General features: G+C 43.5%; 1 protein-coding gene across 3 annotated transcripts; it reads left to right on the top strand.

Moving 5' to 3' along the window:
- The first annotated feature begins 247 nt into the window (after nt 1-247).
- On the top strand, nt 248-24458 carry RBM5 (RNA binding motif protein 5). 3 transcript variants are annotated; one of them, XM_055557088.1, is made up of 26 exons: nt 252-415; nt 1376-1502; nt 1739-1808; nt 3870-4035; nt 4769-4924; nt 8709-8778; nt 9261-9334; nt 11811-11894; nt 12735-12795; nt 13300-13365; nt 14074-14234; nt 14682-14779; nt 15392-15479; nt 15648-15725; nt 15809-15881; nt 16749-16834; nt 17223-17307; nt 17513-17604; nt 19233-19394; nt 19988-20137; nt 20220-20291; nt 21074-21253; nt 21554-21628; nt 22655-22752; nt 22831-22960; nt 23821-24458. In XM_055557088.1, exons 3-26 carry the CDS (start codon nt 1792-1794, stop codon nt 23944-23946), a joined length of 2448 nt encoding a protein of 815 aa, XP_055413063.1. In that variant the 5' UTR covers nt 252-415; nt 1376-1502; nt 1739-1791; the 3' UTR covers nt 23947-24458. The 3 variants fall into 3 exon arrangements, with proteins under 3 accessions (XP_055413064.1, XP_055413063.1, XP_055413062.1); XM_055557089.1 differs by lacking the exons at nt 1376-1502; nt 23821-24458 and adding an exon at nt 23185-23762 and having other exon boundaries at nt 248-415; XM_055557087.1 differs by lacking the exon at nt 1376-1502 and having other exon boundaries at nt 255-415.

Here is a 24458-nt window from a genome sequence, read left to right as displayed (position 1 = left end):
TAAGATTAAATGTGATGGTTTACATCGCGTCAGTGAAAACAAACTGCACTAAGGCCCATGTAGCAAAGGCAAATAATTACTATGCTTAATAAAGATAAGAGGTCTAATCCGGATCTGGAAAAGGCAGACAAGGCCGAGATTTTGAAGAAAGGGAAATACGTAGGAAATTGACACAGGCTGTAGTTAAGTGACATGCTGCCCTAGCGACCACAGTTCCCAGCAGCCCTCGCGCAGCCAGACACCTTCGCGGATTGGCCGCCTCTTTAGGAAACGTGTAGTGGGGGAAGGGGATAGGCGCGAAGTACTGTGGGTAGGAGACGGCCGTCGGCGGAGGCGCCATTTTGTGAAGCGGCCGTACCCTGTTGGAATTCCTTGGCATAAACTGCTACTGCTGCTACTTCCGTCCTTCTTGGGGGTAAGTGCGGTGGTCGCCCATAATGACTGGCGGTTCTTTCTGCTGTGGCAGGCCCTATAGAGCCTCCCTGTTAGCCGCAAGCTGCGGCCGTTCAGCCCCAGCGGGATCTCGAAGGGCTACCCGAAGCATTGGAGGGCCGCGCCCCTCTTGGCCACCAGCGCTGTCAGCTTTCAGAGAGCGTTCTCCCGGCCAGCCCGAGGCCCTCTTCTCTTGGAGCTGTGAGTGTGCCCCGCCCGGGACGTGTCTCCAACTCCCAGGCCAAGTTGAGCAAGGAGTCGTCGTCTGTCCCTCAGATACTTCTCAGGGGCACCCTGACAGTCTCGAGCCGCCATAGCTCCGCACGTTCGCCGGAATCAACTCTCCGAAAAGCTGTTCGGTGAAGGGTGATCTGGGGCTGGGAACCTCTTAGGGGTCGGGAGGCGCAAATGCAAGCAGGAAGAGAAAGCTGGACGCCTGAGTCGGTCGCGCAGTCCGTGGCGCCGCCATCTCACCCGCGACTCCCACGGAGGTGGGTCTGGGCAGTGCCCAGGCGTTGAGGGGCTGCAGCAGGGATTCTGCCCAGGCCCTTGTTCCTCCCTGATGGTTCTGTTCCCTGTATTAATTCCCATGTTCGTTCAGCGCCTGCCTAGAACAGGCGCCAGGGACGGCTGTAACTAGTTTCTCAGACCTCGCAAGCATCGAAGGTCTTCTAGCTGTGTGATGTTTTACCACCGTCAGTGCGCAGCGGGGCCAGGTTGGCTGCCTCAGGGACCTGTGGTGATTATTGTTACCTGGGAATTAAGTCGTACGGATGTTTACTCTTGTTTGATATAGCTTTGGATCTGCCGTTGCGTTTTAAACGGAGTCGATTTTCAGTTAGCCCAGCATCGGCTTTCTGAAAGGTTTTAAATTTTTCATGAGTAATTTTTGAATTTCGTTTAGCTCCTTGTATTAATAAAGACACTTTGGTTAATGTTTTAGGACTCAACTACCCCATTGGAGTTGCTTTGATTCAGAACACAGGGAGCTGATTGCAGCTGTGCCCTTTTTGCTTTGTAATCCTACAGTGGGAGCAGGGAAGGCATCATCTGCTTACATCCTTTTATGGGTTTGTGTTTGAATATGGAATCTAATATTTTTAACTCTGCTCGCCTTCCTGCTATGCTCATTGTTAACAAAACCATCGTTTGATTTTAATGTTGACAGTTGGCCCCCACCCCTCAACCTTAGATCATCACTGTTAATGGTTTGAAGAAATTCCAGTCTCAGTGGTGTCCCAGCTATGAAACAGTTGACTTAGGTGATCTCTCAGATTTGCAGCAACGGATCTCTCTTGTCTCCTAGAAAAAAGCGAATTTGAACCTTTTGGAGCAGTGTCCTAGATCTTCAGTAGAACAATGGGTTCAGACAAACGGTAAGTTATTACTGTAAATGCCTTTGATCTCAACATTTTAATGGCAACTGAGCTGTTTGTTGAGAATTGTTTACCATACGAATATTTGAGTCTGTGTTTTGTGTCATGCATTCTGTGAGCACTTTCATGATACTTGCTCGCATAAGCACATGGTTTAATGAGATAATAAAAATACTGTGTGAACTGTCCTGTGGTAAAAGAAGTTGAGGGGGCTGTTAGAACACTTAGGAACCTGTGTTTTCTTGGAAATAGCCAGGAAAGCTTCCTGGAGAAAGTATTCTCTTAAGGTGAAGCCTGAAGGGTAAGAAAGAATTAAGCAAAGAAGGGCTTGGTGGAGTAGGAGATCATGAAGGTTCCTGGTGTGGATAACAGCCTCTGGCAGAAAGTAGGAAATTGTCCTGTCGCTTTGCACAGTACCTGGCTGTAGAAAGCAGTCAGTGAAGGCCAGTTCTCATTATTGTCTCCTCCATGACAAGATGATCCAGATTATAGAGCTGAGAAGCTTTGGACCGTGAGTTACATTAAAAAAGAAGAAAGAAAAACTGCTGAAGAATTAACAGAATTAAGATGAGAGCATTTGGCTCCTGTGTCATCTGTGGAGTCTCCCACTCAAACCATTTGATTTAAACACATAATTTCTGCTTATTCAGTCAGCTGCCTTCTTAATATTGAATCCAGTCCCAGTGATAGATCAAACTGATGGCCCACTGGGACTCAGGAAATGTTCATGTTACATGATGTCATTGTTTGGTTTCAGATAAACATTTACCGGTTTAGGGTCTCTCATTCACATACTTTACATTGTGAAATTGCCCTGGACTATTTGTTATCATTCACTTCTCTTTATTAAATTTGTATACTCTAAATGATGCCCTATAGCCCTTCCCTTTATTTTGTCCTTACACAGAGTTTTATGAATCTGGTAAACAGTTTATCAAAGAACTGTTTGTAAAGAGACACAGATATATAGAACAGTCTTTTGGACTCTGTGGGAGAAGGTGAGGGTGGGATGATTTGAGAGAATAGGATTGAAATATGTATATTATCATACGTGAAACAGAGCGCCAGTCCAGGTTCGATGCATGAGACAGGGTGCTCAGGGCTGGTGCACTGGGATGACCCTGAGGGATGGGATGGGGAGTGAGGTGGGAAGGGGGTTCAGGATGGGGAACACATGTACACCCATGGCTGATTCATGTCAATGTATGGCAAAAACCACTACAATATTGTCAAGTAATTACCCTCCAATTAAAATAAATAAATTAATTTTTTAAAAAAGAACTGTTTGTGGTCCAGTGGGTTTAAGCCTTTTGTTATTAGATTTTCTTGTAAAGCCCAGTGCTGCCCAGTAATCAAAAATAAATCAGATGTTATAGGAAATAATGTTCTCTGATGATGCTACTTATTATAACAATTGAACTTGGTTAACTGCCTAACAGGGAAAAAAAGAAAAACTAACTCATCCAGTTCAGTGGTCCATTGCTCAGTAGTGAGAATACCCTTCAGAGTGGATGAGTCAGGATATGTTTTCTTTTGAAACTGAATGAAATGAGAATACATTTGACCCTTAAACAGCACAGATTTTAATTGTGCAGGTCCACTTACAGGCAGATTTTCTTCAATAAATACGGTACTACATGATCCGTGGTTGGTTGAATCTATAGCTGCAGAACTGGGTATACCAGAGGGCTTACTGTGCAACTTGAGCATCCATGGATTTTGGTATCTGCAGTGGGTCCTGGAAACAGTCCCTGGCAGGAACAACTGTAATTGCATTCTTCCTATTTAAATTGATCAGTAAGATCTGAAATCAGGGATGAAAGGAGTGATACGTAGATCACAGGCTTGGGGAAATGCAGGATAAACATGGACAGACAACCTGTCTCAATTGTAATTGTCTCAATTGTAAGTTGTTATTTGGTGATAAATTTTAAGGGATCCATTGAACTATTTGGATACCTTATAAACCAAAATCTGGATTGAAATTTTTTTCAACCATGTTTTCTAAAGCGACAAAATGTGATTTACTTAAGAATAAAGGAAAATTTTCTTCCCTGGCAGTGTGAGTAGAACGGAGCGCAGTGGAAGATATGGTTCCATCATAGACAGGGATGACCGTGATGAGCGTGAATCCAGAAGCAGGCGGAGGGACTCAGATTACAAAAGATCTAGTGATGATCGGAGGGGTGATAGATATGACGACTACCGAGACTATGACAGTCCAGAGGTGAGTGACCAGCAACTGTTTATGGAGTTGTTAGAATTATGAAATAAGTATACCAAGTGTGAGAATCTCTCAGGAGGAGTGTTCTATTCAAACACTTCAGTATTCTGAAATCTGTTTAGTCAGCTATAACTCTCAAAGACAGACGGAGACTTGTAGTCAGAATTCTTGGCCAGGGTTTACATAGGGCTCACCAGGCACTCTTTTGAAAAGCACGTGACTTAGATGAACTCATTCAAATCTCACTACAACCATATAATGTAGTTACTGTACCCATTTTAAAGATGAGGCAATTGGGGCATAATTATATACCATCACTTGGCCTCAGATAGTTTCTGAAAGTTGTAGTTTAATATTGTAGCATAGCTTTTTTTCACCTTTCTTTTCATATGCATCAACTTTGTTGAGAAGTAATATTGTGCTACCCATATAATTTGGCACTTTTTTTTTTCTTTTTTTTATGCATATAATCATCTTACTTTAACAAGTAATACTATTTGTGTGTTGATATACTGTTCGGTGAGTTGTTAAACCATTCTTCCTGAAATTAAATGATTGTTGCCAGGTTTGGGGGTTTTTGTTTTTTGCTATTTTAGAAGACACTATGGTGAACATCATCATGGAGTTCTTGTATTATCTGTTCCTAAAGATGAATTATTAGGAGTGGAGGGAGGGGATCAAAGGGTATAAAAAGCACAGTGTGATTTGAATTACAATTTTGTTCATTGTAAATCAGAGAGAACGTGAAAGAAGGAACAGTGACCGATCCGAAGATGGCTACCATTCTGATGGTGACTATGGTGAACATGACTATAGGCATGACATCAGTGACGAGAGGGAGAGCAAGACCATCATGCTTCGTGGCCTTCCCATCACCATCACGGAGAGCGATGTAAGGGGGACCAGCTGTTCTAATGAGCCATCAGTAGGCCCAACAGACTCTAAGCTTCTACTATTATTTTCTTGTGTTCTTTTTAGCTCAAGTTAATATCTAGTGAAGTACCTTTCTATAAGTAGGGTGAAGTTCTCTTAACTTAGCTCATAGATAATCTTTGTATTTAGACTTTGAAGCTCAATATACAGCTTTCAGAACTACAGGGGACAGTTTTTATTCTTTCAATAATAGCTCCTAGAAGGTAGTCAGTACATTTTTGTTGAATTGGTCACTTATTCACTGAGATTATATCCATAAGAACATTTTAATGATTCAGCATCCTTTGATTTGATGGAAATTGTATTATCCATTTGAAACCTCTGGAAAGCCTTTTGACAAGCCTGGCTTCCCCCTTCTCAGACTGGTCAACTATGGCTTTGGTGTACTAGGCACTGCCTGGTTTCCATTGGTGTCTCTGGCCTTCACCCATTCCTTCCAGCCCCATCCACCACTTGGCTTCTGCTGCAGGCAACTTTGTACGTGTCCATTGTTCTACCAATATGCCCCCATGCCCCCCCCCCTTTTTTTTTGCCGTGCTCTGTGGGCATTTGGGATCTTAGTTCCCCAACCAGGGATGGAACCTGTGCCCCCTGGGTTGGAAGCACAGAGTCTTAACCTGTCTAGTTGTGGACGTGGGCTTAGCTGCTTTGCAACATATGGGATCTTAGTTCGCAGACCAGGGATCGAACCCTGAATTGGAAGGTGGATTCTTAACCACTGGACCACCGAGGACGTCCCCAGGCAGAATTTCTTATGTGTATCCCCAACCCTTGAACTCTCAGGAGGCTGCCCAGCCAGTGTCTGTAAAATGAATGTGATGTTTTGAAATATATTTTATAAACCATATAAATGCACAGTATTATGCCAGTATCTGTTGTCTTAGGGTATTCAAGGTAATAGTCTGACTATGAATTTTAGAGCTGTATTGAGTTCACACAGCCTTGGTCTTCTAAGTGACAAAATGTGAGATGGGATGTTTGAGTTAATAGTGGGTATTTATTTGTGTTCCAAAACACACTTGCTCCACTGTGTACTGTTACACTGTAGAACCATGGATCCTGCCTCATAAACGCTTAAGGATGATAGCTAAAGTCAACAGATAATGAAGGCAATGCAGAATAGAAAGGGATAAGTGTCGGAAGAGGTCTTGTTGAAAGTAGTTCTGTGGAGTAGTAACTCGAGGCTTCTTTAAGGGACCTGTGTTACTGGTGGAGGGTAAGGAAGAGCTCCAGGGAGCTGTTAGTTGAGCTCATTCTTGAGGGATAGAAAATGTTTTGATCTGGTTGAGAACTGAGGATAAGATGTGTACTGGCCCTAACTAGCTTGATTTGACTGAAATCAAAGACGTTTGGCAGGAGAAAATCATATTTGGGGGCCACTGCTGGAATCTTTGCAAGCCCAGCTAAGTATTAAAAAAAGCTGCTGAAGTTTTTGCCTGGTAACAAAGCTGTGCAGGTTTGAATGGTAGAGTCAGGGAGTGGTAGGGGCTAGAAGGAAGGCAGAGCTGAGCTCAGGTAGCAGTAGCCATGGGCATGTAGAGTAGGGGATAGAAGAAATCCTGCAGGAGTCAGTTGAGGAAACTTTACTTGTTGATCATGTTGTTCCCTTGAGTCGGTTAAGCCTGTGGCCCTTGAAGCCTGCAGAAGTGGGTGGCAATGGGGAGAGCAATGCCCTAGCTGGCCCTGGGGGACCTACCTTCTGGTAATGAAACAAGATTTTTGTAATTCTTGCTTACTTCAGGCTTCTCAGGGAGCTAGAAGTGCTTACCATAAGAAGGCAGGTTTTTCCAAGTAGACTTTCTGAGATTCCCCAAATTTGTGCAATATTTGTGGGAAATTTGCATATTGGGCTCTTTGGTGGTGGTTTAGTTGCTAAGTTGTGTCTGACTCTTAAGATCTCATGGACTGTAGCCTGCCAGGCTCCTCTGTCCATGGGATTCTCCAGGCGAGAATACTGGAGTGGGTTGCCATTTCCTTCTCCAGAGGATCTTCCCGACCCAGGAATCAAACCTGGGTCTCCTGCATTGCAGGCAGATTCTTTACCAACTGAGCTATGAGGGAAGCCTCCTCATATTGGGATCTTTAAAAGCATTTAAAAATTATAGTGTTCTCTTGAATGAACTTTAGTTTGTCACTTTCATCATCATTTGTCCTTTGTAATCCCCTCACTGACATGTGAACTCCTAGAGTAACTATGTTTAGTTAATTTTGTTACTATGTGTGTTACTGTATCACTATATTCATCCAGTTTGTATTTAGTTACTCTGGTAGCTAAGTTATCGGTAACTATGTTACCAAGCATGAACTTGAGTCAGGTGATTGGGTCTGGCTTGATGTAACACTTCTACGGAGTCTCTATTTGTGGTAGTCTCCAAAGCCACTAGGAGTATTGACTCATGCTCTTAGGGGAGATACAAACTTAGATTCCTATAAGCCTCTGGTCACAACATTTTCATTAACAGATCAATATATAGCCTTATTTCGTGTATATTTCTGTTTAAAGGTGCCTTATTTAATATATACTTTGATTCATTAGCATTGAACTCACAGCCAACAGCACTGTAACTCATGTCTGAAGGAAGCTTTTCTAACGTATCTTCTCTGTGAAGCACATCACAGCCTGCCTTCTTGCATTAGGAACACTAGACAGCACTTCAGCACTACACTTGGAGAGCCATTTTAAACAGTGAAATCGCCAACGAAAAGTACAAAAATGTGAAATACCTGCCACTAAATAGACTAGGAGAAGGACGTCGGTTTACAATATGAAAGCTGATACAAAGCATAGCATAACCTCTGCCAGGAACATGTGCATCAGGCAACTCAAATTTTTTACTACTCTGCACGGGTTTGCAAATGACCTTGAAAGCGCAATTAGTATTCATTTGGAGTATAATGAATTTTAATTAGTAGGCAAATCTACCCCAAATAATGAGGACTGATTTTATATAATCCTGCAACCTTTACACGTAATAATGAAATGGGGAAGCCACTAAGAGTCTCTCACAAATTTGTCCCTGGTGTTTTTCCTGAGAGTATTGCTGCCTGGTATGATTGCTGGAGAAATTGATGTCTTTTTTAATGTATTTTGCCTTTTGCAGTGAAGGTTTGATTTGAAATTGGTAATAAGCTTAGCAGCCAGAAGTCTTTCTTCAGGCCCAATTCATGTTCACTTTGATTCACTAGGAGCCTAAGAATATTAAAGGTTTTTTTTTTTTTTTATGTAAATATAAGGAAACTATTTCTTTAAGACATTGTGCAAAAAACATCTTAAGGGAGTTCCTTGTTTTGGTGCTATTGATTTCTTAGTCTCCTTCAGAGACTCTACTTCAGAGTATGATGACATATTATCTGCCTCTTTTAAATCTTTTTCTTTTCTCTCTGGTCCTTTAGAACAAAGGACAAGATTAGCCTGAGGGGGGGTGGGTGGAGGCTTGAGGGTCAGCACACCACAAGCAAGGCTGTGTCTCACAACATAAAGTAGCTGTACTTGAGGAAATCCCCCATCAGCAGGTAAAGAAGGCTTTCAGAGCTATTATAGTGCATCAGTTTCTATGAGAAGCGTGCCTTCTTTTATTCTATTTTTAGACTAATTGCATTTTGATGATAGAAGTTTAAAAGCTTGGCCAATTAAGCTTAAGTAATATAAGCTTAAGTTGATGTAATCCCTAGTCTTTGAACTCTCTAGTGTGGAATGGTTTGTGGCTAAAGCTTTAACAGTAAATGTGTAAAACCCTGTGCAGATTCGAGAAATGATGGAATCCTTTGAAGGCCCTCAGCCTGCGGACGTGAGGCTGATGAAAAGGAAAACAGGTGAGAGCTTGCTTAGTTCCTGCTGTTCTGGTTCTCTTCCCCATTCCCACCTCAGTCCCTAAAGAACATCCTGATATTCCCCAGTCTTCAAGCACATGAATTCAGAATGAAAGGTTTGCCATGGCTAAGGAATGTGACTCTTTGAAAACGATGTTAGAAAGCACCTGAGGACCTTTTTAAAAACTTTGTTTTTAGGGGCTTTTTTTTCCCTTCGGTAAGTAGTGATGTATAAACTCCTTGTTTGTTTGTAATCGGTTGCATGGTTTTTAAGCGTGGAATCAAATCGAATGGCATTTAGTTCAGGCGGCTTGGTTCCTTGCCATGGCAAAGTATCAAGAAGATCCCCAAGTCAAGTCACATTTGTAAAGCTGCTTCCCAATTGGCTTTGTCACGCAGTGTTGAAGCAGTGGGAGAGAGATTCACCTGTTATAAAGGAACTGACTAACACGAGTATCCCGTCTATATCTGAATGCTGTCTCTAGGTGTAAGCCGTGGTTTCGCCTTCGTGGAGTTTTATCACTTGCAAGATGCTACCAGCTGGATGGAAGCCAATCAGGTTGCTTCACTCACCAAGTCTAGATATTCATGAAAATGGAACAAGTCTGTACAATTTAAAAAAAAAAAGGTTGAAGGAGTGGTTTGTTCCAAAGGAGTGACTTTTAAAAAAAAGGCTTTGTATATATTAAAATTGATGTTACTGGAATAAATACAGTACCACACATTACACTGCAGAATTTGCTCTGCCTTTAAACATGGCTACCTGACATGGCCTTGTTAACCACTGAATGTTTGTCTGGTAGTTATCAGAACATCTTAAATATTCCCCCTTTCCTCCCCTGATTATATTCTTGTTTATTATGTCCTTTGAGAGTCATCTTAGATTATCCAACTCTCAATTTGACAATGAAGAGAATATAATTGAAGTCTGCTGTAGGAATTTTGTAAGTAATTATTTCAACTTGGAGACCTCAAGCCTCCTAGAGGCATAACTGCTCATATGGGTCTTCAAGAACTATTTAAGGATCTAATAGAATTTATGAACAGTAAGTCTGATGAGATTAGCCTAAGAGCTGGTGTCCTGCTGCTGTCTAATCTAGTTAGAGTGGCATTAACATCCTAATCTCCCTGAGAATGCCTCTTACAGTCTGTTCAAAGCAAATCTTTGATGATTTCTTTGATGTGGCATTAACTGAATCGTTCTGCAGTTCATCAAGATAATGTTCAGTACTTGGCACATAAATAACATTTTTTGCCACAACTCCAAAGCACAGTATTGAATGCCTTAGCCAAGTGCATTCTGGGAAGTTTGCTTAACTCATTATGTTGCTTCTCTGTAGCATTTTATGATTTGTTACTCATAAATAAGAGTTATATTCTTTGGAAACTTAATATCATTAATAATGAGACTCACTAATGAGGATATCATCTTGATTGACTTGTTAGATTTTTAAGCCTCTCACATCCTTAACCCAGAGGTGACAACCTGATCTCATAATGGTAGATCTTAATTTATTTCATACCATGGACACCATCCTAGTAAAATTCAGGACATACACAAGCTTCATGTGAACCTGCTTTCTTTACACGACAGCATCTTTTTAAAGCATCTTACTAATATAATGGATGTATCAGAATGACTTGGGAGTTTAAAACTCCTGGGAAATTAAAACCTGAAAGACACTTAAAAGCGGCACAATTTTAATGTATACAAAGCTGTGTTAATATGTAACTATTTCATTACAGTTCAAATTCACTCCAGAAATGAAAGGCCAGTAGGATTAGGGACTCAGTGATAGTTTGGAGTCTCCCCAAACCAGCACATCCCTCCTAGTGGGATGATCTGTTGACTTATTTCCCAGCTTCTTTATTTTTGCTTCTATACAACACAGTGAGTGGATGACCTTCAGCTCTTTCCCTCTTGGCCAGACATGCAGTCTTGCCTTTAGATATTGCAGAGACAACATTCACAGCATGTCTTAACTCTTCCAGGATTTGCAAGAACCAAATTACTCAACAGTATGTATGTTTGGAGGGGTTAGACTCCTTTAAAAAGTTTGGATATCTAACCTCCTACTTAAATCCCTTCTGACGGTGTCAGAACACCCCACTCCCTTTCCCTCCCCGAGAAAAAAAAACAGAAAAGGTGTTCCTGTTAAAATGAAGGCTCTTTGGGGGCAGATGCTGGGTGTGCTCTTGGTAAACTGTTTCAGCTTGGAATTTTCACCTTTGAAAATAAAATCCCTTGTAGTCACACAGTTGACTAGAAGGATGAGGTGGCATATGAACACTTACACACTTTTCCTAACCCCCTGAAGAAACTTCATTGGCCTCCTGGTTACTCATCTTGAAGAGAGTACCATCTTATTTCAGTGAAAAACACATCTGTCACTCAGGACATCACGTGGTTGCACTTGGCAGGAAGAAACCTCATTTAGCTGTTTTTAGAATCGATGGCATTCAGACTAGTGTCTACTGAGAAAATTGTCACCAGCTTCCCTTTAAAAATGGGTTTCCCTCTCATTGTCCCCAAAGGACACATCCTGAAGCAGGAATTTGGGTGAAGGGGAAATGTAAAGGCTTTCACTTTGCATAAGGATGTGGGACTGGGGGAACAGTGAAGCGAAGCCCAAGGACAACATGCTAAGGGCTAAAGTAGGAGACAACCTCAGAACTGGGAGAGTTGTGTCTTCTGCTCTTTGAACTAGATTGTCAACTCTCAGGCAGCCTGTCAATGCTGAATGTTAGGACTTCTGTCTCTGCTGGAGACACGGCCTGGTGCATGTCAGCGTTTATAGCGTGTGTCAGCTTTCTCAGCACTCCCTGACTCCGTTTACCTTTACTCCGCATCCCATTCTCTTACTGCCTATCTGAAGGATTGGATGGGCAGAGTATAGGTGGCGGTGGTTGGTCCTCCCCGTATGTTGTCCATTTAATTCCAGAGCACTGATTTTTCCGAAGTGTGCTCTGCCCTGGGAAAATGGACACATGTTCCTCACAATGGGAATAACTAATTACTTCTTTTTTTTTTACAGAAAAAGCTGGTGATTCAAGGAAAGCATATTGCAATGCATTATAGCAATCCCAGACCTAAGTTTGAAGATTGGCTTTGTAACAAGGTAAGCATGTGTTCTTTCCAGACAAACCAAACTCTTGGGGTTTTTTGTTTTCTATTTGTTTGACTATCCAAACAAGAAAATGAGTAAAATATATGATTACCAGCTTTTATCAGGAGGTGATTTTCATACTTTGTGAGTTTCTTGGGTCCTCCTGAGTAGGTATTAGAGGACAGACTCCCTCAAACATGAGAGATTTTAAGAACCAGATTCTAAGCCCAGTGTTTCAATTAAGATTTTAAGTTTGTTTTACTTTATGGTTTCTGAATTCTAGCGCTCTCATCTTTTGGCAATCTCTTTGTTAACAAAACCCTTTGTGGCCCTGCTCGAGTTATATAAGGGAGTTATATAAGATCTGTTATGAGTGAGGAACGGTATCCATGGGCAAAACCCTAAGGGGGCAAGTGTCACCAAAGTCACAAAGTAGGTGTTGCTATTGGCATTTTGAGAGTATTTGGTGTCACATGTCCAGCAGGGCTCTAGACAGAATCTCATTCACATTGTACTTGTGTATATAGAGTGGTCTATATAGTGCTTTTCTGACATAAGGGAGAACTTTGCCAGTGGCTTGCTGCAGGGTTTTGGGGTGAACTGAAACTTCTCCGCAACTTGAGAAAAATGGAAATCTACTTCAAAATACATCAGAATGTATTTTTCTGGGGGTCATTCACATAGCGAAATTTTTAGGTTAATGCTCCTTGTCTTCAATGCATAGGATCACCTTCTGCTTTTATTGCTCCTCACTGGGACTTGCCTGTGACCCTCTTGCTCTAATCCACATTGTTACTAGTAAACCTGGCCTACCATGAGATAGAATTACAGATAAAACTTTTTTTTTTCCAGTGCTGCCTTAACAATTTCAGGAAAAGACTAAAATGCTTCCGATGTGGAGCAGACAAGTTTGGTAAGCCCAGATTTGGCTGTTTGGGAATATGTATTGAAACTTGACTAATTGGATTATCTGTGAACCTAAGGAAAAGTACAGACTGTGGGGTGTTTAAGCAATAACGTGTATATTTTCCTTAAACCTTCTACCTTAGGTTATGTAGTTATTTTCTTTAAACCTCCTTCCTTAGATTTAGTAGATCCTGGTGTTGAGTGCAAGAATACAAAGAGTTCTTTTATTTTTCAAAATTAAGTCAGCTTTCCTGCTTTGCTTTCTGTATCTGCTTTTTTTTTTTACTACAGAGATGAAGTCCTCTGAAGTCCTCCAGTGGCCTGGTTTTTGCATTCCACATTTAAAATTCATGTCAAAATTAATGAGGTTTTACTGTAGCCACAAATGGTTAAAAAAGAAAAAATAACAGCTCCGTTTACTTAAAACTTTGGTATTTGAATGTATTTCTTATGTTGGTTTGTTGTTTGTCTTCAATTACTGATTCTTCCTCTTTTCTTCCCTTTCTTGTAGACTCTGAACAGGAAGTGCCCCCTGGAACCACAGAATCAGTTCAGTCTGTTGATTACTACTGTGATAGTAAGTGCAAATGGAATCTTTCGGCCGTTAAGTTGGAAACTGATCTCCTTTGGATGTTTTGTGTTCTCCTGCTCTTTTTTAATGAGCAGTCAGTGGCTTCAGGTTGTCTCATTAAAGACTGATTTTTGGATTTCTTTTCAATGTCAAAGTGAAGGATAGTTGACCCTTAAACAACAATGGGTTTGAACCACATGCATCTATGCTGATTTTCTTTCTTTCTTTTTTTAATGAATGCTACCATACTACACTGGGCTTCCCTGGTGGCTCAGACAGTAAAGAATCCACCTGCAGTGTGGGAGTCCTGGGTTCAATCCTTGGGTTGGGAAGCTCCCCTGGAGGAGGGCATGGCAACCCACTCCAGTATTCTTGCCTGGAGAATCCCCATGGACTGAGCAGCCTGGTGGGCTACAGTCCATGGGGTTGCAGAGAGTTAGATACCACTGAAGCGACTAAGCACACGCAGTACTACACTATTTACTGGCTGAATCTGGGGATGTGGAACTACCAGTACAGAGGGCTGGCTGTAAAGTTATGCACAGATGTTCTATTGCGTGGTGGGAGTGGGGTCAGCACCCCCTCATCCCCCTGCATTCAAGGGTCAAATATACTGGAAACCTCTCAAAATGGGTTTGTTTGTACTTGAAACTGCTTTGAAAGGCACTGGTGGTAGAAATGCATGTCTCTGTCATTTGTCTCGTTCACCTGCAGCAATCATACTTCGAAACATAGCTCCACACACTGTGGTGGATTCCATCATGACAGCACTGTCTCCCTATGCATCCTTAGCTGTCAATAACATTCGCCTCATAAAAGACAAACAGACCCAGCAAAACAGAGGCTTCGCGTTTGTGCAGCTGTCTTCTGCAATGGTGAGATGTTCATTGAATCTTTCCTTTTAAAAGAAACTGAGATAAGAGGCGAATGTGGTTCATCCAGTTGTGATACTACGTCTAATGTTCTTGGAGCCCAAAGTTCAAGACTTAAGTAATGACAGTTATTGCGGTGCTAAATTATAGGCCGATGGCTTTAGTAAGTGGTAAAAATACCATTGGTATACCTGTAGATAACTAGCTGAACTGAAGTCCGAGCCACAGTTTAGTCTTTTTTCATGCTTTTAGATTGACTAGCACTGGCTCCTTTAATAATACTAGATACCTTGAGAGAGGGCTTTTTTTAATTTCTCATGATTTCATATCCACAGATAATAATGAATTGCTTTTTTTTTTTTTTTAATTTCTTTGACTAGGATAGATGGTAGAGATTTTCAGTTACATGACAAAGATGACAAAATTGTTTTTCTTCACATTCTCCTGCAGGATGCTTCTCAGCTGCTACAGATACTACAGAGTCTCCATCCTCCTTTGAAAATTGATGGCAAAACCATTGGGGTTGATTTTGCAAAAAGTGCCAGAAAGTGAGTGGCTTCATTGCCCTTACTTCAAACCGCTGCATCTGCGTGCTTGTCCGAGAATGTGCTGCTAACTGCGCTCGAAGCCCATGTTCTCTGTACCAAGATGGAATCCTTCCTGATTGGCTGGGGAGGATGCACTTGTCTTCACAGCACTTATTCCCTCCTGTCCTCAATAACCAGTTGCCAGAAGGCTTGAGAGCAGGACAAAACAGACTTGGTAGATGGGTTGAGAATATACGCTATGCAAACTGCTTCAGAATGGTGCAGACCCATCTGGAAATAATTCTTGCCTTCCAGAACAGCATGCTAATACAGCTTCATGTATATAGAGCTTCATTCTAGTGATGTAAATTTCCCATTTCTAGTATCATTGCTCATCAAGTAGACACCTTATTAAATACAAAAGTACAAAAGAAAGCAACTATACTGCAGGGACACATGCCCACTTAGGGCTTTGCCCGTGGAAACCCTTCCTCACTCTGAAATGTGGTGTTGCTGGCATTGCAAACCTTCCAGTAAAGTCTGGAGTGAATTACTGTTTTCTGGGTAGTGTGGGGTTAAGTGATGGGAAGCGTACTGATATAAAATCACATGGTTGGATTTTTGTGGTTTCAGAGACTTGGTCCTACCAGATGGTAACAGGGTCAGCGCCTTCTCTGTGGCTAGTACAGCCATTGCTGCTGCTCAGTGGTCATCCACCCAGGTAAAGGGAAGGATCTTTTCGCTCCAAGTAGTGTGGTGGTGGTGGTGGTGCCCAGATTCACAGAAGTCAGCTCTGTGATTGTGCTTGCCTTAGAAGCTCTCCAAGGACATTTGAAGACCTCAGTGTCCACTAAGTTTGTCTGTGTTTCCTCTTCTTTTGACATTGTAGTCTCAGAGTGGCGAAGGAGGCAGTGTGGACTACAGTTACCTGCAGCCAGGCCAAGATGGCTATGCCCAGTATGCTCAGGTGGGTAGACTGGACCATTATCTGACTTCTGGTCTCCAGAGTGTGTCCAAGAATGGCAGCTTTAATGGTGGACTCTTCTTCAGTACTCACAGGATTACCAACAGTTTTATCAGCAACAAGCTGGAGGGTTAGAATCCGATGCATCATCTGCAACAGGTAATAGATTTCATATTCTTTTTATCTCCTGTTTAAGCAAATACAGTTGAGGACATACAGCTAGATGTTCTCATTAGATTCAGATAAATCTAGGAGAGCGGTTTCCCTGTAAGATGGGGGATTGGGCACATTCAGGGTTGTCACCATGTACCTAAGCTTCTGGGGGGATAGCGGCAGTGCTTGTGCAATGGACTTTCCTGGTGGCTCAGATGGTAAGAAGCCACCTGCAATGCAGAAGACATGGGTTTGATCCCTGCGTCAGGAAGATTCCCTGGAGAAGGGAATGGCTTCTCAACTCCAGCATTCTTGCCTGGAGAATTCCACGACAGAGGAGCCTGGTGGTCTCGAGTCCATGGGGTCACAAAATTCGGACAGGACTGAGCGATTAACACTTGTGGCTATCAGGAGCTGATATGAAGCTCTTAGAGACTATGCCATAATGAGCGTTCATTCTTGAGTTGAATTCAGTATTTTCCCTCTCTGTGCTGTTTGGAATTGTGGGTGCCCATGTAAGTTCAGGTGAGCAGTCTCTTGTCCAGACATCAATCAGAAGGGTCACTCTTAAAAGCTATTGCTCTAGTTTTTTGTTCCAGTATTACAAAGTTGTGGCAGTTAAATCTATTTTCAACCCCAGAGCAGATGTGGAAACCTTCTTCTTAGCCATCATACAGAATGTCTGACTTTGTGTATCACATTCTAGTAGGATTATAAAAGTGAGAATATCATAGGTTAAAGAGTACTTACTGGGAATTAGGTGGTTAAGAACTGACATATACAAAGACAGATTTTCGATTGGGCATTCCAGGTAAGGATGTTGGGTTTAGAGTTCAGTGCCTTGGCTGTTGTAACTCCGGTGTTTATCATCAGGCACAGCGGTGACCACCACCTCAGCGGCTGTCGTATCCCAGAGTCCCCAGCTGTATAATCAGACCTCCAACCCACCCAGCTCTCCGGTAATCCTGTCATCTTAGATATAGAACTGGTGATTGTTGGGGAAACTGTTGCTGTACAAGTACTACCTTTTCTCACTGTGTGAGCCAGGATTGACTGATACACACACATTCCAACCTTACTTCTTTCTGTCTAATTGTATTATGTACTGAAGTAATTTTGTGTCCATATTTTAAATGCAAGATTCCACACAGGGTCTATTTATACTGTGCATGCTTCGACTTGACCTTTAGGAAGACAGTTGTCAGCATGTGTTTTGCTCAAGGATTGCCCTAGACCATTGCTACAGTGGGTCTGTCAGGGGACCCTTCCTGCTGGATGATTGCAGTGATTTAGTTCTCTTGAGAGGCTTTACAGTTGAAATTATATTGAAGCTGCTGTTCTTTCCAGACTGAGGAAGCACAGCCTAGCACTAGCACAAGTACACAGGCCCCAGCCGCTTCCCCTACTGGTGTAGTTCCTGGTACCAAATATGGTAAGCCAAACCTCATGGGGCTGTTGACAGTTGGAAGGTCCTAGTTGTTGATTTTGTTTAATAAGTGCTCCTCTCCCTTTGTGGGTGTCAGCGGGACACGTGGGGATGTGAGAGAAGACGACCTGCTGCATCTCAGTGGCTTAGAATTGGAAGTAAAGCCAGTCTCTTCCCTGGAATGACTGTGTGCTGGGTTTTGTTTTTGCAGCAGTGCCTGACACATCCACGTATCAGTATGATGAATCTTCAGGATATTACTATGATCCAACAACAGGGCTGTACTATGACCCCAACTCACAGGTAATTTAAGGGGTAAAACACGTTTTGAGGTGTAATGTACTTACTGAAAAATTCATGAAACTGACACATGCAGTTCTTGCAGTTCTTTGAATGTTTGTTTACATATATATACATTTGTTCATTTACCAGCACCACGATAAGAGCAAGAACATTCCTAGCACTCTAAACATTCTCTGGTGCCTCTTGTTGGTCAGTCCCACCTCCCCTGCCCCAAGCACTGTTCTTTCTCCTATTACCATGGATTATTTTGTCACGTTAAAGTTTTCAGGTGACTGTTAATTTTCATGTAGACACCTATATACAAATTTTAAATTGTGATTTTTTTCAGCTGAGAGAAAGTTCACATTTCAGCCATTTAGAGTGTTCAGTTCAATAGTTTTTTTAGTGTGGTCACAGTGTTGGACACCCATCATCTAATGTTGATGAACATTTTCATCAACCTAAAAAAAAACCCCTATACCCTACATATTAAGCAGTTACTTCCTAATTCCTTTCCACCCCAGCAACCACTGCTTTCTGTCTCTAGGTTTGCCTGTTCTAGACATTTTGTATAAATGGAATCAAATAATATGTGACTTTTTGTGTACAGCTCTTTTTTTACTTAGTATTTTTGAGAGTAGAAATCAGCAGATCTGTGGAGTGATATTTTATTTTTGGCAGTGTATAGAACTTTTTAAAGAGGAGAGGCAACATTAACACTCCATAAATAAGAACTGTTTATGACCAGAAGCTGTGTGTATATATAGAATAGTAAAAATAAGTGCTTTTAACAGGAATTTGGCATTGAGAGCTTGTGGTTTCTGAGAGTCAGGTGTGACGCTGTGTGGGACCTGCCAAGCGGGCTGGGGCCTGTACATGTTGCTTCCACTGCTCTTCTTGTGGAGTCTGGCCATTTCCCAGGCCGTTCCTGGTGGCCATAAACGTTGTGGCTCCTGTGTCTGACGTGCACTGCCTCCCCTGGAAAAGATACAAAAGGCAGTCTCTCCTGAGCCCCTGTTGAGCAGGTAGAGTAAGCGATTGGACAATAGAGGAGAGGAGAGGTAGCTGCCCCCCATTCTCTGTTGTGGTTCTCCCCACACACTTCAGATCAGGTTCCTTCACCTGTCACCTCCTTCCAGATTCCCGAGCTGGTGTTTTACAACCCTGTTTGGTTGCCTGGGCATCCAAACAGAACAGGCAGGGTTCTGTATGGTTGAACCTAGCAATGAGATGTTAACTGATTGTCATGGAGGACGTGTGAGAAAAAGCTCCTCCTGAACCACTTGCTCTGGCCACCTGGTTTGTGTAAATGGTCTTGTCTGTGGAAAGGAGTCAGGCATATTACTCTTTGGGTACCCTCCAGGCCCAGGCATTAATTAATGGGAACTTGAGACTCTCAAAACCACATTCTACTCACCCAAGAAGTTTCACACCTCTTGGCCAGCTGGTTCACCATCCTCACCTACACCAAGGTGTATAGCACCTCCTCTCTGCCCAGGAAATATTACTGGTCTGCAGCATGCTTTATGTTTTTATGTTTAATTTTTTTGACAAAATAATGGAGATGTAAAGAAGTAAAAATACTCCTTTAGGTTGGTTAGTGGTTTGACCCAGGAGAAAGTCTACATTAATTGTGTTTTTTATTCTAGTATTACTACAATTCTTTAACGCAGCAGTACCTATACTGGGATGGAGAGAAGGAGACTTACATGCTGGCTGCAGAGTCTAACTCCCACCAGCAGACAGGCCTACCTCCTGCAAAAGAAGGAAAGGAAAAGAAGGAGAAACCCAAGAGCAAAACAGCCCAGCAGGTAAGATCATGACCCAACTAGCAGACCCATTTTTATCTGTTGTTTTTTTTTTTTAAATCAAGTGGTGGGGTGGGGCTGTGGCGTTTAGCTTTATTTGGATTCTTAAAGACTGGGTCATACATCTTATTTACATTAAGCTCATAGTCTAGTTAGTCGCTCAGTCATGTCCAACTGCTTTGCAACCACATGGACCATAGCCTACTAGGCTTCTCTGTGGAATTCTCTAGGCAAGAATACTGGAGTGGGTAGTCATTCCCTTCTCCAGGGGATCTTCCCCACCCAGGGATCAAACCTGGGTCTCCTGCATTGCAGGCAGATTTCTTTACCATCTGAGCCACCAGGGAAGCCCTAAGTTCCTAGAGCACTGTGCAGTTTTTTAGTATTATTCTTTGTTATCTGTCAGTTGCCTGAAAGACTCACAGACTTTGGAACAATATTCATTAATGACTTTGGTAATATGCAGTATCTCAAAAATGATAAGGGCAAAAGGGGTTTTGTTACAGTTTGTTACAATAATGGCTTGTTCTCTTGGCATAGGAGACTGTTTGCTAAGTTCCTCTACCTAAATCTCTGTCATTGTTGTTTGACTGTAGATCGCCAAAGACATGGAACGCTGGGCTAAGAGTTTAAACAAGCAGAAAGAAAATTTTAAAAACAGCTTTCAACCTGTTAATTCTTTGAGGGAAGAAGAAAGGAGAGAATCTGCTGCCGCAGATGCCGGTTTTGCTCTCTTTGAGAAGAAGGTAACAGTAACAAGGATGGCCTTACTTCATAAGGGCAGCTTAGGTAAAACTTGAGGCTTATGACTTGTTCTGTGTTTCCCAGGGAGCCTTAGCAGAAAGGCAACAGCTCATCCCCGAATTGGTGCGAAATGGAGATGAGGAGAACCCCCTCAAAGTAAGGAAATACCAGCTTTAAACCAGTGTTTGAAGGCTGTGTCTGTGCTTTGTGTCTCACTTTGATCTGCATCTTGGCTAATGTGAAAGTGTTAGTCACTCAGTCATGTCCAACTATTTGCAACCCCATGGTCTGTCCGTGGAATTCTCCAGGCAAGAATACTGGAGTAGGTTGCCAGTCCCTTCTCCAGGGGATCTTCCTGACCCAGGGATCAAACCTGGGTCTCCTACATTGCAAGCAGATGCTTTACCATCTGAGCTAAGCATCTGGCTAATCTCATTCCTGCTTAAAACGGATGTGTCCCTGTCAGTGGGTATTTGAAGCAGCTTATGCACACAGAATCTATGTTCAGGGCTTTGTTTTCTCTGTGTGAGAGCAAGTGAGATGGAACAGAGAATAAAGCCCAGATTCCTGAGCTCAGTTGATTTATTTCATTTGTAAATAGTGAGTTTTAACAGTCTGGAAAGAGAAAATTAAGACCAAAAAAGCGTGTTTTACTTGGTAGATACTTACCTGAGTGGGTCATTACTCTGATCTGTTGTATTTGAAGTTTTCAGACATGGTCAGTAGTTTGAGAAAAGTCATCCAGGAAGTCTTCTTGGTTCCCAAGAGGGTTGGTGGTGGGAGGCTGTCGGGCCCAGCACTGGAAGACCTAGCTGCTCTACTCACTGATGTGTGACGTATGGACATGGGCATTCTCACAGCTTGGATTAGGCGTTACTTTAGCCATTGCTGTTTCTCGGTTGCACATTTCCAATGACCCAGCTTCCTCTTGTTTCTAGAGGGGTCTGGTTGCCGCTTACAGTGGTGACAGTGACAACGAAGAGGAGCTGGTGGAGAGACTCGAGAGCGAAGAAGAGAAGCTGGCCGACTGGAAAAAGATGGCCTGCCTGCTCTGCCGGCGCCAGTTCCCAAACAAAGACGCCCTGGTCAGGCACCAGCAACTCTCAGACCTCCACAAGGTGGCCATGCTTCTCTGAGCTGATCTGAGACAGGGATGGGAGGCAATGAGACGCTGTGGGTGCCCTGATGGTAGTGAAGCTTCAGTAAATACCTGCGTTAAGTGATTGCCTCTTACAAGGCAGCTCCTCAGTATAGTCTGTTCCAGATTGTGAGTAGAAAGGAGCGTGGCAGCTCCAGGTACACCCAATTCTGGCTTTCCTGTTGGACTTTGACTTGGATGGAGCACAATAGATACTAATATTTTGACATCTCAAATTAGGAAGATACGAATTACTATGTTTATTAAATCTCTCATACAGCAAAACATGGACATCTACCGACGATCCAGACTGAGCGAGCAGGAGCTGGAAGCCTTGGAGCTGAGAGAGAGAGAGGTGAATGGGGGTCAATGTGCCACTCGCGTGTCTTGGGGTAACTGCCCTTGTCTTTTACTCGTAGCACTTGTTCCAGGTCCCAGGAACAGGGTAGGGTATGTCACATATCTGTCGCCTGGCCGTCATGGCTCATGTAGACTGGACCCAAGCTGTGTGCACTGGGAGCCCTGCAGTATCCTTTCATGAGGGTGCTTGAGACCACTCACAAGTCCTGGGTGCCAGAGACCCACTGGTGAAGTACACTGGGTTGTAGTAAGGACAGAGTGAGCTTGTTTGGCCTGGCCAGGGAAGCCTTTGTGGACAGTGAGGGGAGCTCAGACGAGGCCTAGGGAATAGCAGGACAGAATGATTGCAGGTGACCTGGAAGGAAGCAGTGGGACCCCTAATGAGCAGTCATTTGGTGGTTGATGAAGCAGGTTGAGATCCAACCACCCAGTTTTAAGTACAAATGGAGGCCTATGGCTTAGAGATGAACCTCTGAGCAAGTGACTTGAAGTTGCTCACCCCAAGATAGTTCTGAGGTATCTATAGCTAAAGCTTTTTACCTTCCTGTTTTTTCCCACTCTTTAATGGTGCCAGCTCCCCAGGGACTGTAGAGCAGGTCTCAGGAAGCCACCTCTTGGCTCTGTCTTCCGGAGGCGGGCCTGTCCAAATGCTGAGGAAGAACAGTAGCCCTGCCCTCCTCTCCCTCAAGGACCTTGGCAGGCTGTGCCCACACCCAGCAATGCCCACACCCAGCAGGCTGGTTGAAGAGCTTGACAAGAGGTGACTCGTTAAATAAAACTGGTTGTTGGAAACGTAGTTTTGCCCCAGGTTCCACACACACATCATCTCTACAAACCTCCCATTTGGGATATGACGAAGTGCAGCCAGGGAAACAGGGCATGTGGTATTTGCAGGCACTCTAAAAGGCCAAGCTCCAGATGAAGGAAGCACCTGAGGTGACAGTCTGAAGTGTGGGTGCTTGAGACTGCGACAGATTGATTGAAGTCTGAATATCTCTAACCGGGCTGTTCTCCCACGTAGATGAAATACCGGGATCGCGCTGCAGAAAGACGGGAGAAATACGGCATCCCAGAGCCTCCAGAACCCAAGCGCAAGAAGCAGTTTGATGCTGGCACCGTGTATGTGTTGTGCACATTTTCCGCTTTCTGAGCCGGGGCTCTGGCTGTTTTGAGTAACTGTGTGTTTGCCACTGGCAGGAATTACGAGCAGCCCACCAAAGATGGCATTGACCACAGTAACATTGGCAACAAGATGCTGCAGGCCATGGGTTGGCGGGAAGGCTCAGGTTTGGGGAGAAAGTGTCAAGGCATCACAGCCCCCATTGAGGTAAGCAGTGGGATTGGGCTTCAGCGGCCTGCAGGCTTGTCCCAGAGATGGGATGAGGTTGAAGCACCCGGAGGGCCTGGGCCCCAGTGGGAGTTGTATTCCCTGCAGCCATCCCATATTGCACCCTCTTTTTAAGATGTCAGTTGGGAGGAACAGGTGTGGCACCCAGCTTGATTTTTCTGGTTTTTGGGTCTCTGGGTAAATAAAGCCTACCTTCTCCTAAGGAGCTGTGTCTTTCTACGTCCTTCGATATAAACAAACCTTAACGCTGACTCAGTAGCTTAGATTGGATTTTCAGAAAGGTACTGTGCTTTCATTTCTAAGTGACTTTTGCTTATGTATAAAACAATTACCCTTTAGTAGGACTTTGATCCATGATAAGAAATGCTTTATTCAGTCAGAGCTCAGGACCAGAGGCCCTCGACCACTGGCCTTCTAGACGAGAGCACTGCCAGTGGTTGCTCTCTCCCTGACCTGGCAGCATAGCTTAGAACAAACACTTGCTGTTGGTCTGTGCAGGCGAGTTCTGCTGACTTTGAGCTGTCCTGCCATGATCTGTACCTAGAATTACCAGACCTTCGCTGGGCTTTGGTGCAAGGCTTTGGGGCCCTTTAGTAGGCACGGTGCTTGCTGAACAGGCATGGAATTGGGGGAGGGTGTGCTGCTGTCTGCCTTTCTCCCTCACCCATTTGATCCCCTCAGTCCTTCCAGGTCTCCAAAGTAGAAATCCCTGTCTTCATTTAAAATTTCTGTCTCCTGAGGGGTGGTCCAGCTCAGTAGGAAGTGGGCTAGACGTGGGGGAGAGGGAGCAGTCCACACCGTACCTGCCAGCTGCTGACTACAGTTTCATTACCCACCAGGCTCAAGTCCGGCTAAAAGGAGCTGGCCTAGGCGCCAAAGGCAGCGCATACGGACTATCTGGTGCAGATTCCTACAAAGATGCTGTCCGGAAGGCCATGTTTGCCCGGTTCACTGAGATGGAGTGAGACACGGGCATGAGAGAGAGAGATGACGAAGAGCTCCAAAGAGCACAAGGAATGCTCCATCTCCTGAATTCACTCTGACCACCTTTCTCTTTAAGGGCATGCCCTGTGCTGTTAATGGTTTTTAGGGTGAACCAGTTCATTCTGCAAGGTTCTCCCACTTGAGTTCCCCTTGTATGGGTTATCTGGTGAATGGCTTGCCTTCCTGCCAGAGGGCCTGTGAGCTGACCAAGGGGACAGTGCGTCTTTTATACTTCATGTACATATTGTAATGTAGTGTGTTTTACATGTGTAGCCTATGTTGTGGTCCATCAGCCCCTTGCATTCCTAGGGGGTGTTGAGATGCCCTAGGGTGGTATGTGACACCAAAGCCGCCTCGTCATTTGTTGTGCTGTCTTTTCTCGGCAAAAGCCTTATGTATATTTGTATATTACACATTTGTACAGAATTTTGGAAGATTTTCAGTCTAGTTGCCAAATCTGGCTCCTTTACAAAAGAAATACCTTGAAAAATGA

The sequence above is a fragment of the Bubalus kerabau genome, chromosome 20, assembly GCF_029407905.1.
Source record: "Bubalus kerabau isolate K-KA32 ecotype Philippines breed swamp buffalo chromosome 20, PCC_UOA_SB_1v2, whole genome shotgun sequence".
Taxonomy (NCBI): domain Eukaryota; kingdom Metazoa; phylum Chordata; class Mammalia; order Artiodactyla; family Bovidae; genus Bubalus; species Bubalus kerabau.
Note: the sequence above shows the minus strand (reverse complement) of the source record. Positions and strands in the feature narration are given on the sequence as shown.